We start from the raw sequence: 14,110 nt of genomic DNA on the forward strand, positions 1-14,110 counted from the left end.
CTGGAGAACCGGTAGCAGAAATTTTGAGTAGTTCGGAATACCACTTCTGACTGGCCCTGCCCCCATCTATTCTCTGCCTCCTGATCGGCTGGGTCTTCTTTTGTTGCCCTGCACAGGAGAACAGAGCTAGAAAGCAGGTTAGTGGGGTGCAGAGGGAATGAGGATTTTACAGTATCCTTCCCCTGCCACGCCCACCAAGCCACGTCCACAGAACCGGTAGTAAAAAAATTTGAATCCCACCACTGATAGGATGGGATGAGATGGGATGGGATGGGTTAGAATAGAAATAGAATAGAATAGAATACAAAAGAAAATATGGAATGGAGTGGAATGGAATAGAATAGAATAGAATAGAATAGAATAGAATAGAATAGAATAGAATAGAATAGAATAGAATAGAATAGAATAGAATAGAATAGAATAGAATAGAATAGAATAGAATAGAATAGAATAGAAAATAAGGAATGGAATGGAATGGAACGGAACGGAATGGAATGGAATGGAACAGGACAGGACAGGACAGGACAGGACAGAACAGAACAGAACAGAACAGAACAGAATAGAATAGACAACAAAGTGATAATCATAGATGCCAATAGGAGAGATGAGAAGGACAATAGTAATATAGCCTTACTACAGCTTGAGAATGGAGAAGTGTATAAGCCGAGCAATGCCTCTCCTTGTGCTAGTTCTGCTGCATCATCTGGTATGCTTGCTGGTTTGAAACATTGCAGATTGCATAGCTGTAGCATATTTCTCTGCAGTATTAAGGAAGTGGGGGGATGATGGACATATCAGATAAGCACCAATGCCCCATCTCCCTCAGAATGGAGGTTTATGTGAGCGGGCAGGTGGATGGAGATTAGCTAGCATCTGGGCTGAGGGTGTCCTGTTCATTTGAGACCTCTGCCTAGCTGCTTATAGATCATTTTATTTATTTATTTATTTATTTATTTATTTGATTTGCCAATTGTTTACAAGATAATAAGTATAAGTGCATACATAGTTGTGAATACATGAAATGGGTACATATAAGAAAAATAAAAGAAGAATAAGAGAAACAATAGGACAGGGACGGTAGGCACGTTGGTGCGCTTATGCACGCCCCCTACAGACCTCTTAGGAAAGGGGGTGAGGTCAATAGTAGACAGTCTAAGGTTAAAGTTTTTGGGGTTTGGGGAAGAAACTACAGAGTGGGGTAGAGTATTCCAGACATTGACCACTCTATTGCTGAAGTCGTATTTCCTGCAATCAAGTTTGGTGCGGTTAACTTTGAGTTTGTATCTATTGTGTGCTCTTGTGTTGTTATGGTTGAAGCTGAAGTATTCATGGACAGGTAGGACATTGCAATGTATGATTTTATATACCATGCTTAAGTCAGACCGAAGGCAGGCGTAATTCAAGGTTTTCTAGTTCTAGAATTTCAAGTCTGGTGGCATAAGGTATTCTACGAGTAGAGGAGTGGAGAACTCTTCTTGTGAAATATTTCTGGACTTTCTCAATTGTGCTAATATCAGATACGTAATGTGGGTTCCAGACTGATGAACTGTATTCGAGTATTGGTCTAGCAAATGTTTTGTATGCTCTGGTTAGTAGTGTGATATTACCAGAGAAAAAGCTACGTAGTATTAGGTTAACAACTCTTAATGCCTTTTTGGCTATGTAGTTGCAGTGGGCTCTAGCACTTAGATCATTAGAGGTGAGTATTCCAAGGTCCTTTACAGAGCTTGGGTCATCAACAAGATCTTGACTATTCAGCTTGTATTTTATTTTCTGATTTTTTTGCCAATATGTAAGACAGAGCATTTATTTGTTGAGATTTGAAGTTGTCATTTGTTTGACCATTCTGATACATAGTCAAGATCTATTTGTAGGGTAAGCAGTATTGTCTGTGGTATTGAACAGCTTTACATCATCAGCGAAAAGAACGCAATTGCTCTTAATATGATCACAGAGATCATTTATGTAGAGTATGAAGAGAGTTGGTCCTAGAACACTGCCTTGGGGACACCACTATTGACAGGTACAGAATTTGATATGACGCTCCCAATTTTGACCATTTGTTGTCTGTTTGCCAGGAATGCTTCTATCCAGTTATTCAGTTGTCCAGAGATACCATAGGATTTTATTTTTAGGAGTAGTTTGTCGTGTACCACTGAATCAAAGGCTTTACAGAAGTCTATGTGATTGCGTCTATTGCTTTGCCCTGGTCGAGTTGTGTCGTCCATATGTTTTTGCAGTGTAAGAGTTGCAGATTACAGGATAGTTTTTCTGAAACCAAATTGTTTATTGGAGAGTAGGTTGTTTGTCTCTAAGTGGAGGATGATGGATTGGTTAATAATTGATTCCATGACTTTACAGGTGACGCAGCATAAGGAGATTGGTCTGTAATTTTCAACTAGGCTTGGGTCTCCCTTTTGAAGATGGGGATGACTGTGGCTTGTGACCATAGGTTAGGCAAGGAGCTGGTCCTGAAAGATTTTTCAAAGATTATGCTTAGAGGTTTGGCTATGGCAGTGGATAGCTTTTTTAAGAAGTAGGCACATATTCCATCCGGTCCAATAGATAGAGATGGTTTTAGATTGCGTAGTGCTTTTTCAACATTGTCTTCTGTAAAATCGATATGCATTAGATCATTGTTGTTATCTGTGGTACGGCTAGGAAATACTGGGCATGATCCATTGCTGTTTACAAATACTGAGCCGAAGAATGTGTTAAAGATGTTGGCTTTAATGGTGTCGTCTCTAAAAGCCCTGGAGAAAAGCAGCTGGGTGTGACCTGTTGGTTGTTAGTGTGCTAGTTTTGGAGAAGCAGGAAGTGCAGAAGGGATCTGGGAGTGAGAAGGGGTTGTGGCTTTTCTAATCCAAACGGCAAGCTGGAAGCAACCTAAGGAGAAAGGATTGGAGAAGCTCATTTCATTGTTAGCAACTTCCAAGCCTTGAATCTTCAAACATTACAGCCACAGAATCTCATCCTTTGCCTAGCACAGTTTAAAGGGCAGGTGTACCTGAGACAGGTGTCTATCTACTTCCACAGCAGCCTACGCCTAGAACAGGGATGGCTCACCTTTTCGTCATCACGTGCCGAAAGTCTGCGTGGGCACACACGCTGCCTGCATCCATAATGCAACGCTCACAAGGCCCCCTGCCCCCCTGCGCATCTGCATGAGACCCCCCCCTGCATGCACCACACACCTCTGCACATGCACATGTGACCAGGGGTGGGACTCAAATTTTTTAACAACCGGTTCTGTGGGCATGGCTTAGGTAGTGGGCGTGGCTCAGTGGTCATGTGACTGGGTGGATGTGGCTTGGTGGTCCTGTTATTGGCTGGGCGTGGCCAAATCAACATCACTCACATCGAGGCATATATCTCCTCGCCTGGCCTCTCATGACTGTGGGGAGGCTGCAACAGTTGTAAGTGTGAAAAATGGTCCTAAGTCACTTTTTTCAGTGCCATTGTAACTTTGAATGGTCACTCCACACAAGCAAAGGAGGGGAAAAAAACTCCAGAGAAGTTCTAGTCCTGCCAAGAATGTAAAAAGGGTTAACAGAGAGGCAGTTTCTGTAAGCAACACCAGAATGTTTCCTTCCTGTCTTCCTTACAGGATTAGGCCAGTAATTTCTTCTAACAGCCGGTTTTCCGAACTGCTTAGAATGTTAACAACAATGTTCTAGCGAATAGGTGCGAGCCAGTAGAATCCCACCCCTGCATGTGACCCCCTGTGTGTGCCCTGTGCTCTGTGCATATACCCACATCTCCTGCATGTGTGTCACCCCCCGCATGCGTGGCAGATACCCAACAATCAGCTGGCTGGTGGGAGGCATGCGCGTATGCGCAGTGGACCTGATCTGGGGCCTCACGTGGACCTCACGTGCCGGCAGAGATGGCTCTGTGTGCCACTTCCAGCACGCATGCCATAGGTTCACCATCACGGTCCTAGAACAAAAAAGGTTTCTCCTGTACAGTGGTGTCCAACTCTAGGGGTCTGTGCTACCTCTGTTTCCTAGCTGAGGGAGCCAGCATTGTCCGAAGACATATCCATGGTCATGTGGCCAGCATATGATTATACGCCGAGGCATACAGAATAGCAATAGCACTATAGCAATAGCACTTAGACTTATATACCGCATCACAGTGCTTTCCAGTCCTCTCTAAGTGGTTTACAGAGTCAACCTCTTGCCCCCAACAATCTGGGTCCTCATTTTACCCACCTCGGGAGGATGGAAGGCTGAGTCAGCTTTGAGCCTGGTGGGATTTGAACTGCAGTAAGAGTAGCTTGCAGTACTGCACTCTAACCACTGCGCCACCGAGGAATGCTATTACCTTCCCACTAAAATGATATCTATTTGTCTCCTTGCCTTTGCATGCTTTCAAACTGCTAGGTTGGCAGGAGCTGGAGCAAGGAAAGGGAGCTCACCCTCTCGTGCAGGGCTAGGGTCTCAAACGATCAATCTTCTAGTTGACAAGCCCAGCCTCTTAAATCTTTCGCCACTGCTCCTGGTTCTGCCTAATGGTGACAGAATAGAGGGCAGGGTAAGGGGCTTTAGGAAGAATACATCTTAGTCTAATGTGAAGGGAAACTTCACCCCATATAATTAGTTTATGCTTCATGAACCCAGAGAATTGGGTTAAGTGAATAAAATCTGGTTCACAAACCTTGGGTAAGTACACATTGGGCATATATAGCAGGGTGTCAAACTCAATTTCATTGAGGGCCGCATCAGGGTTGTGTTTGACCTCAGGGGTGTGTGTGTGGCTGGGGTGGGTATGGCCAGGGTGAGCATCGCCAGCTCGATGTCATTTGTGTCAGGGTGGGGGGCACCTGTGGTTGCTAAGTGCTAAGGCAGGACTTCCCTCAACCCCTCCCTCACTCTCATTATAATCTCCTTCCTTCCTTCCTTCCTTCCTTCCTTCCTTCCTTCCTTCCTTCCTTCCTTCCCTCCCTCCCTCCCTCCCTCCCTCCCTCCTTTCTTCCTTCTTTCTTCTTTTTCCCTCTTCCCTTTCCTTCCTTCTTCCTTCTCCTTTCTTCTCCCTTCCCCTCTTTCCGTATTTTTCCTCCCCTGCTCTCTTCCCATCTTCCTTTCTTTTCCTCTGTCTTTCCTCTTTCCCTCTCTCCTTTCCTGTCCCTTCTTGCATCCTCGAATGCAAAAGAGGAAACATTTCTCCTTCTGTTTTGTTTCTAGTTTGTTTTGCTAGCCCTCTGCCAGCAAAAACGGAGCCCAGAAGGACCAAGCATGGCTCCTCGAGCCCCATTTTGGGCCGTGACAGCCTCCCGCAGTCCTCTGCCAGCCCTCTGCCGCCCCCCACAGGCTCCATTTTCACTGACACAGGCACCGTGGGCCAGTCCTTTGCTGTTTCCAGGGTGGCCCCGTGAGCCAGATCTAAGCATTCTGTGGGCTGGATCCAGCCTGCAGGCCTTGAGTTTGATACCCCTAACTTATAGTCACGAAGAACTGACTAACCTGGTTTGCACAGAATCCCCAGTCATAGTGCCTGATTTTGCACACAATACTAAATCAGGAATATTGTGCCAGAATCTACTGGCCATTTGCAGGTGTGATAAAAATCAACCATTCAGGAGACACTTGAGACACGTGAACAATATATAAGAGCTTTATTATGAAGCTTTTGCAAAAGGGAATTCTGCCCTTGACATGGTTCCCAGGAAGGCTGGGGTTTATATACAGGTTCAAATATACAGTCTCTGCCTCTTTCCGGGTTCACAATCTATCCAGCTACATATCCAGCTATGCAACACCCCTATTATAATTGTAGCATAACATCTGTTTCCTCGCCCTGTTTAACCTTTTCCATATCCAGTAATCTCCATCATTAACATGACACTGGACAGCATGACCTGCCAAATTATATATATATATGTATGTATGTATGTATATATGTATGTATGTATGTATGTATATGTATATGTATATGTATATGCATATGTATATGTATATATGTATATATGTATATATGTATATATGTATATATGTGTGTGTGTGTGTGTGTGTGTATCTATATATCTATATCTATATATCTATATCTATCTATCTACACAAAAAAATAAAGGGAACACTTAAACAACACAATGTAACTCCAAGTCAATCACACTTCTGTGAAACTGTCCACTTAGGTAGCAACACTGATTGACAATCAATTTCACATGGTGTTGTGCAAATGGAATAGACAACAGGTGGAAAGCATAGGCAGTTAGCAAGACATCCCCAATAAAGGAGTGGTTCTGCAGGTGGTGACCTCCCTCCTTGAGTAGTTTGGAGAACTGGCAAATCCCACCTCTGACTGGCCCCACCCCCATCTATTGTCTGCCGCCCATTGAGTCCCAGCTGATTGGCTGGGTCTTCTTTGGTTGCCCATCACAGGAGAATGGAGCTGGAAAGCAGGTTCATGGGGTGGGGAGAGAAGGGGGATTTTGCAGTAACCTTCCCCCAGGAATGGAGAAGGAATGGAGATTTTGCAGTTTCCTTCCCCTGCTGTGCCCACAAGCCACGCCCACCAAGCCACGCCATGCCCACCAAGCCACACCCACAGAATCAGTAGTAAAAATTTTTGAATCCCACCACTGCTGGGTAAGGTGTGTATACATCCACTGTGCTTGATCATTACTTTTGAATTTTTCCCGGTGATGATTATTAAGCTTCCTTTATCATTGGGAAAATGCTGGTGCTTGTTTTTGTATGGCACATCTTTCCTTCGCCTGGAAGATTTGAAGTCTTCAAACCTCCCAGATTGAAAAAAAACCTCCCACCCCCACTTTTCTTTGGGAGTGCATCGGTGTTTTGAATTTTATCCTCCAAGTGTTTCCTTTTTCTCACCTGTTTTTCTTTTTTTGCGAGCGTCCTAAATAACATTCTCTAGGTGGGTGACTAGTTCTTCTTTGAGTCGTGATAGACAAGGCGTGTAAATTGTGTATATTAATGGCTGCTTTATACTTGCCTAATGGTAGATTTGCAGTCATTGATTAACATCTCCACATTGGCTGAATGCTTTTGCATTCAACTCAGAGATAAGCACATACGTACGGCAAAAGCATTCAGCCAATGTACAGTATGTTGGAGGCCTTAATCCATGACTGCCATCTACCATTAGGCAAATATAAAGCAGCCATCAATATACACTCTTCAACATCTTCATCAATGATTTGGATGAGAGGATAGATGGGGAACTCATCAAATTTGCAGACGACACTAAGCCAGCAGGAATAGCCAACCCTCCAGAAGACAGGGTTAAGATACAGAAGGATCTTGGCAGACTTGAACATTGGGCACTATCCAACAAAATGAAATTTAATGGGGGGAAAAAAGTAAGGTTCTACTTTTCGAGGCAAGAAAAACAAAATGCATAGATATAGTATATGTGGTACCTTGCTCAACAGTGGTGACTGTGAGAGGGATCTTGGAGTCCTAGTGGACAATCACTTAAATATGAGCCGGCCATGTGCTGCAGCTGCCCCAAAAAAGCCAAGCTGCATAAACAGAGGGATAGAATCAAGATCATGTGAAGTGTTCATACCACTTTATAACGCCTTAGTAAGGCCACACTTGGAATACTGCATCAAGTTTTGGTCGCCATGATGTAAAAAAGATGTTGAGACTCTAGAAAGAGTGCAGAGAAGAGCAACGAAGATGATTAGGGGACTGGAGGCTGAAACATGTGAAGAAGGGTTGCAGGAACTGGGTTTGGCTAGTTTAATGAAAAAAAGGACTAGGGGAGACAGGATAGCAGTGTTCCAGTATCTCAGGGGCTGCCACAAAGAAAAGGAAGTTGAAAGTATTCTCCAAGGCATCTGAGGGAAGGACAAGAAGCAATGGGTGGAAACTAATCAAGGAGAGAAGCAACCTAGAACTAAGGAGAAATTTCCTGACAGTTAGAACAATTAACCAGTGGAACAACTTGCCTCCAGAAGTTGTAAATGCTCCAACAGTGGAAGTTTTAAAGAAGAGATTGGACAACCATTTGTCTGAAGTGGTGTAGGGTTTCCTGCCTAAGCAGGGGGTTGGACTAGAAGACCTCCAAGGTCCCTTCCAACTCTGTTATTCTATTCTAAATATTTACAAGGGGCATTGTCTCTTTCATAACTCAAAGAACTAGTCCCCCATTGACAGAACATTTTTAGGACCCTGGTAAAAGAAAAACAGGTGAGAAAAAGGAAACAGTGAATTAAAAAAAAAAAAAAGAACCCTTGGAGAAGATCCTTCTTGATCTCTTCTTTTGAGGTTTAAATAAACCAGACGAATCCACGGAGGTTCCAAACTTCTGGAGAAATAATTTCACAGAGAGAGAGAGTTGGGACATTCATATTTTACCATTTGGCCAACTCTTTGTCCTTTCCACCCATTGAGAATTGCATGGAGATTTTCTTCTCCTTTGAAGGAAATTTCAAAAGCCAACTCTCTTCCCTCCAATTAAAAGAAGAGCAACAGACAGAGAGAGGGGAAGGAAAAACCACAGCAAAACACTGCAGGAAACAGGACGGAGGCTTTGTTGTTTTGTTTTGTTGGCTTTAATGTCTTGTGTTTACCAAGTTGGGTCATTATATCCTGCAAGTCAGATGCCCAAGAGTGAGCGGAGGTTCTCCTTCCCAATCCAAGTTGCAAAATCAGAAGTTGTCCTTGTCAAAAAGCATCCTTGGGCTTCTCTGGGGGAACTCAGATCCAAACCATGCCAAGGCGCTAATGGGGGGGGGGGGAGAGGAAATGGAGGAGAATGCAGAACCCTGAAGCATCTGGGCTAACAGCAGGCATGCTGGGAAGCTGAGTGCCATCCAGGATTTCTGCCAGCCGATTGCCAGCCTCCGTTGGTGTAGCTGCCCTTTTGAAGGTGGCTCAATTAATTTATCTCGGCAATTATTTTGACGGGGTGGGAAAATTTTCCCCAGTCACTTTGCGCGATGGAATTTGGGCTTGGAACCAGAGGTGTCTTCATTCTGTGACTTTGTAGAAGTTCTCTTGCTCCTGCAGATCCCAATACAGGTAGTCCTCGACTTATGACCACAAATAAACCCAACATTTCTCTGATCAAAATTCTCACTGAATTTCTGTTTAGCCTTTGCTCCTTTGTACTGAAAGATATTTAAACTATCAGGGTTGAAAGATATCTGCTGAAGTTTTCCAAAAGAATGAAATGGAATGGAATATAGAATATAGAATACAGAATATAGAGGAGAGGAGAAGAGGAAGAGAGGAGAAGAGAAGAGAAGAGAAGAGAAAAGAAGATAATTCTTTATTGGACAAGTGTGTTTGGGCACACAAGGGATGGGATGTGATCAGTGGTGAGATTCAAATTTTTTTACTACCTGTTCTGTAGGCGTGACTAGGTGGGCATGACTAGGTGGGCGTGACTACGTGGGCATGGTCATGTGATTGGGTGGGCGTGGCTTTTTTTGCAGCACCACGTTTACCCCCCCCCCTGTTTTTTGGGCCTTCCCAGCCTCAGGGGAGCCTCTGGGGGGCATTTTTGCTCCCAGAAGGCCCCCCTGGGGCTCAGGAAGGAAAAAACGGAGCATAGGAGGGGCACGCAGCACCCCTCCACACTTCATTTTGGGGCCTTCCTGGCTTCAGAGAAGCAGAGGTATTCAGCCGGTTCGCACTACTTCAGGAGAACCAGTAGCAAGGATTGGGCGTGGGTCACTGAACCGGTAGTAACTTCTGGCTGGCCACGCCCCCAACCCGGTCACCAAGTCAAAACGACACCAAGACGATAGGAACACCGGTTGAATCCCACCCCTACCTAAAGCCCATCTCCTGTCTTTCTTAATCCCATCATCTGGAGCTGAAGATGTTTTGTTTATGAATAGATTGGCCTGGATTTCTTAATGGGCACAATTTAGTTCCTTCTCGAAAGAGTTCAGGCATCTGCTGGAGGCTGTCGAGGTTGCTTTCTGCCTTTAAAAACATGTTTCTCCATGTCTTCTTTAAAACTAGTCAGGAGTGGGGAACTGTGGCCCCTTTATGACCTGTGGACCCCAACTCCCAGAATTGGCTCAGGAATTCTGGGAGTTGAAGTCCACAAGTCATAAAGGGGCCATAGTTCCCCTGAGGTATCTGTACCTTGAAAATGATGGAAACAGTCATTAGGATTAGTAATAAGCCCGTCGTTAGTAAGATCGTTGTGGTAACTGCATTTTGCATTCTGCTTCTCTAACTCCCTTATCACCCTCTCAGGTATTGTTTACAACGTGGCAGTGGTCACAGGGGACATCAGAGGGGCAGGAACCAACTCCAAAATTCATATTGTCATGCATGGCTCCAAAGGGCTGAAAAACAGCGGGAAGATTTTTCTGGAAGGAGGGAAGTTTGAACGGAGCAGGACCGACCTTTTCAATGTCGAAATTGCAGCTCTCCTTAGCCCCTTAAGTCGCATCTCCATCGGGCACGATAACGCTGGCATCAGTTGCGGCTGGTACTGCGAGAAGGTAAGGATGTGTCTTAAGATGTTGCTGAACAGCTGTTCAAGCTTTTTTTTTATCCCATGGGCAACCTGATCAGGGTGACCTGGGATATTTTCCCACGTCATAGTAGTGGTGCTTTTAAAGTTGTAGCAACGTTTCAGCAGAATCTCATCTGCCATCATCAGGCTTCTGTATTGTGTCCGTCTGTGAGTCAGACTTTACAGTGGTTTCAGATTTAAATTTGGGGCAGCCTATTGCTGTGCCAGAATGTTTTTTCTTCATCCTGATTGGTTGGGAGTCTTGGTCTGTGTTTATTGGTCTCGGAGTTTGCTGTGTTCTGCTTGATTGGAGAAAAAACCATTCTGGCACAGCAATAGGCTGCCCCAAATTTAAATCTGAAACCACTGTAAAGTCTGACTCACAGACGGACACAATACAGAAGCCTGATGATGGCAGATGAGATTCTGCTGAAACGTTGCTACAACTTAAAAGCACCACTACTATGACGTGGGAAAATACCTGAACAAAGCTGAAGGCCATACATGTAAGTACCGCGAAAACTTAAGAATATATATATATATATATATATATATATATATATATATATATATATATATATATATATATATATATATATATATAAACTCTGATTTCAATTATGAAATCAGACTTGAACGTTTGAAAGAGAGGAAGAACGGCTGCAGGATATCGGTTTGGCTGGTCTAAAGAAAAGAAGAATTAGGGGTGATGTGATAGTATTCCAGTATTTGAGGGACTGCCACAAAGAAGAGGAGGTCAAATTATTCTCCAGAACAACTGGAGGGAAGGACAAGAAACTATGGTTGGGAATTAACCAAAGAGAAAAGAGCAACCTGGAATGAAGGAGGAACTTCCTAATAGTGAGGACAATTAACCAGTGGAACAGCTTCCCTTCAGAAGGTGTGGGTGGACAGAAGAGACTGGACAGCCACTTAACTGAAACGGTATAGGTTTCTCCTGCTTGAGCAGGGGGATGGACTAGAAGACCTCCAAGGTCCCTTCCAGCTTCTATTCTATTCTATTCTATTCTATTCTATTCTATTCTATTCTATTCTATTCTATTCTATTCTATTCTATTCCCATTCTTAGTCTATCCTAGTCTATCCTATCCTATCCTATTCCTATTCCTATTCCATTCCATTCCATTCCATTCCATTCCATTCCATTCCATTCCATTCCATTCTATTCTATTCTATTCTATTCTATTCTATTCTATTCTATTCCCATTCCTAGTCTATCCTAGTGTATCCTATCCTATCCTATCCCTATTCTATTCCATTCCATATTTTCTATTCTGTTCTGTTCTGTTCTGTTCTGTTCTGTTCCCATTCCCATCCTATCCCTATCCCTATCCCTATCCCTATCCCTATCCCTATCCTATTCTATTCTTTGGGCCTATCTAACAAAATAAAATTCAATGGTGAAAAAAATAAGCTTCTACATTTAGGCAAGAAAAACCAAATGCACAGGTATAGAGGAGGTGGTACCTGGCTCAATAGTAGTAACTGCCAGAGGGGTCTTGGAGTCCTCCTGGACAATCACTTAAACATGAACCAGCAGTGTGCTGCAGCTACCCAAAAAAAGCCAACACAGTCCTAAGCTGCATCAACAGAGGGATAGAAACAAGACCACAGGAAGTGTTAATACCACTTTGTAATGCCTTGGTAAGGCCACACTTGGAATACTGCATTCAGTTTCGGTCACCACAATGTAAAAAAGATGTTGGACTGGAGACTAAAACACATAAAGAACGGTTGCAGGAACTGGGTATGTTTAGTCTAATGAAAAGAAGGGCCAGGGGAGACATGATAGCAGTCTTCCAATATCTGAGGGGCTTCTACAAGGAATATGGGGGGGGTCAACCTATTCTCTCTTTTTTTTTTTTAAACAAATTTTATTAATTTTAAAGACAAACAAACCATCATTAACCATTGAATACATAAAACCTCTTTCCATTATAAATTTTACAAGTCGAATAAAACATTATTTTATACAACATAATTCTATTTTACACCATTTCCATATGAACATATAAATATCTCTTAGCAAATTTCTCATTATTTCTCTTTACTCTTATTCAATTTCATTATTATTATTATTTTTTCCTATATTTATCCAATTTATAGTTATCATCTTCATTTCTCTCTGACTTGGTTACCGTTATTCTCATCCAAGATTCCTCCAAGGTTTTATTAATTCTCACACAGACATAAACACACAGAACACAAAAACATAAAACTTCTTTTAAGAAAGTAACTTGGCCCCAGATTACCTCTCTCTCTATGGACTTCAATTAAATTCATGCTCATCTTATATACCATTACCTATCTTATTTACCATTCTATATCTTCTATATAGCTTCTCCCCGCTTTTCACTCTTCTTAATTCTATTTTATTTAATTCATTTTAATTAAAATGAATTATAATTAAATTAAAATGGGGTCAACCTATTCTCCAAAGCACCTGAAGGCAGGACAAGAAGCAATGGATGGAAATTAATCAAGGAGAGAACCAAGGAGAAATTTCCTGACAATTGGAACAATTAATCAGTGGAGCAACTTGCCTCCAGAAGTTGTGCATAGGCCCTCCAGCAGCCAAATCGGAGGAGGAGGAGGAGGAGGCCTAGGAGTCAGGGTCAGCATCAAGGTGGGAGAGCTTCAAGGTGGAAAGAGGGAGTGTATCTGGCAGAGCAATAGAGACAGAGGCAGAGCCTGGGCCGTCCGTCAGCCCTCAGATGGATAGTCAAGAGCCCCCAGATCTGGAGGTGGCCGATGAAGAAGAGGAGGAACAGCTGGGTCCAGTGCCTGACATGCAGATGCACAGAAGATAGAGGAGAGGAGAGCAATGGAAATCTATGAGCTGGTTCTTGGGACGGAAAAACCACTGTTGCTTGCAAAGCCCCACCCTAGCTCTGGGGATAAAAGACAGGGGGGCGGAAATGAATAGATGTGGCAGACAACCATTCATCTTCTGGACGGATGGACTTATCAGCACTCCTAATTAAAGGAATCTTTTGGGTTCACGTCAGAGGGTTTGTCGTGTTTGGGGAGCTGGGTCAGGACAGATTGCTGTATGCCTTCGGAGGGTGCCAGGTTGGGCAAAGGGCGCAAGCTGAGTTGAATATGAATGAAGTGGAACCGTTCGTTTTATCTCCCTCTGCCAGGTGGTGGTGTACTGTCCATTTACCGGAATCGAACAGACCTTTCCTTGTGGGAAGTGGCTGGATGAGAACGAAACGGATGGCCTGGTGGAGCGGGAACTCTACGAAATGGTCTCCCTGCGTCAGAAAAGGCTGAAAAGTAAATACACCGGGGGTGGGTGGTGGGTGGGAATAAATCTTGCTTCCCATTTCTTAATTAATACAGGGGGTCCTTCGACTTATGACTGCCACTGAGCCCAGTTTTTCCATTGTTAAGTGAGACAGAAGTTTAAGTGAGTTTTGCCCCATTTGATGACCTTCCCTGCTGCAGTCATCTAGCAAATAACCTCAGTCGTTAAGTGAACCATTCAGTCATTAAATGAATCCATCTCTCCCCATCAGTTTTTTTCATTGTTAAGTGAGATGGATGTTAAGTGAGTTTTGCCCCATTTTACGACCTTCCCTACTGCAGTCATTTAGCGAATAACAGCAGTCATTAAGTGAATCATTCAGTCATTAAA

General features: G+C 43.5%; 1 protein-coding gene across 1 annotated transcript in view; it reads left to right on the top strand.

Moving 5' to 3' along the window:
* The window catches only part of LOXHD1 (lipoxygenase homology PLAT domains 1), a 238,550-nt gene that overhangs the window by 41,856 nt on the left and 182,584 nt on the right, over nt 1–14,110 (top strand). The window contains exons 9-10 of the mRNA XM_087953943.1: nt 10,185–10,435; nt 13,614–13,749. Coding sequence (XP_087810069.1) covers nt 10,185–10,435; nt 13,614–13,749 — 387 coding nt within the window. The remainder of the gene's footprint in view (nt 1–10,184; nt 10,436–13,613; nt 13,750–14,110) is intronic.

This window comes from Notechis scutatus, chromosome 2 (assembly GCF_049901735.1).
Source record: "Notechis scutatus isolate UNSWTSFEM ecotype Mainland chromosome 2, rNotScu1.2, whole genome shotgun sequence".
Lineage (NCBI taxonomy): Eukaryota > Metazoa > Chordata > Lepidosauria > Squamata > Elapidae > Notechis > Notechis scutatus.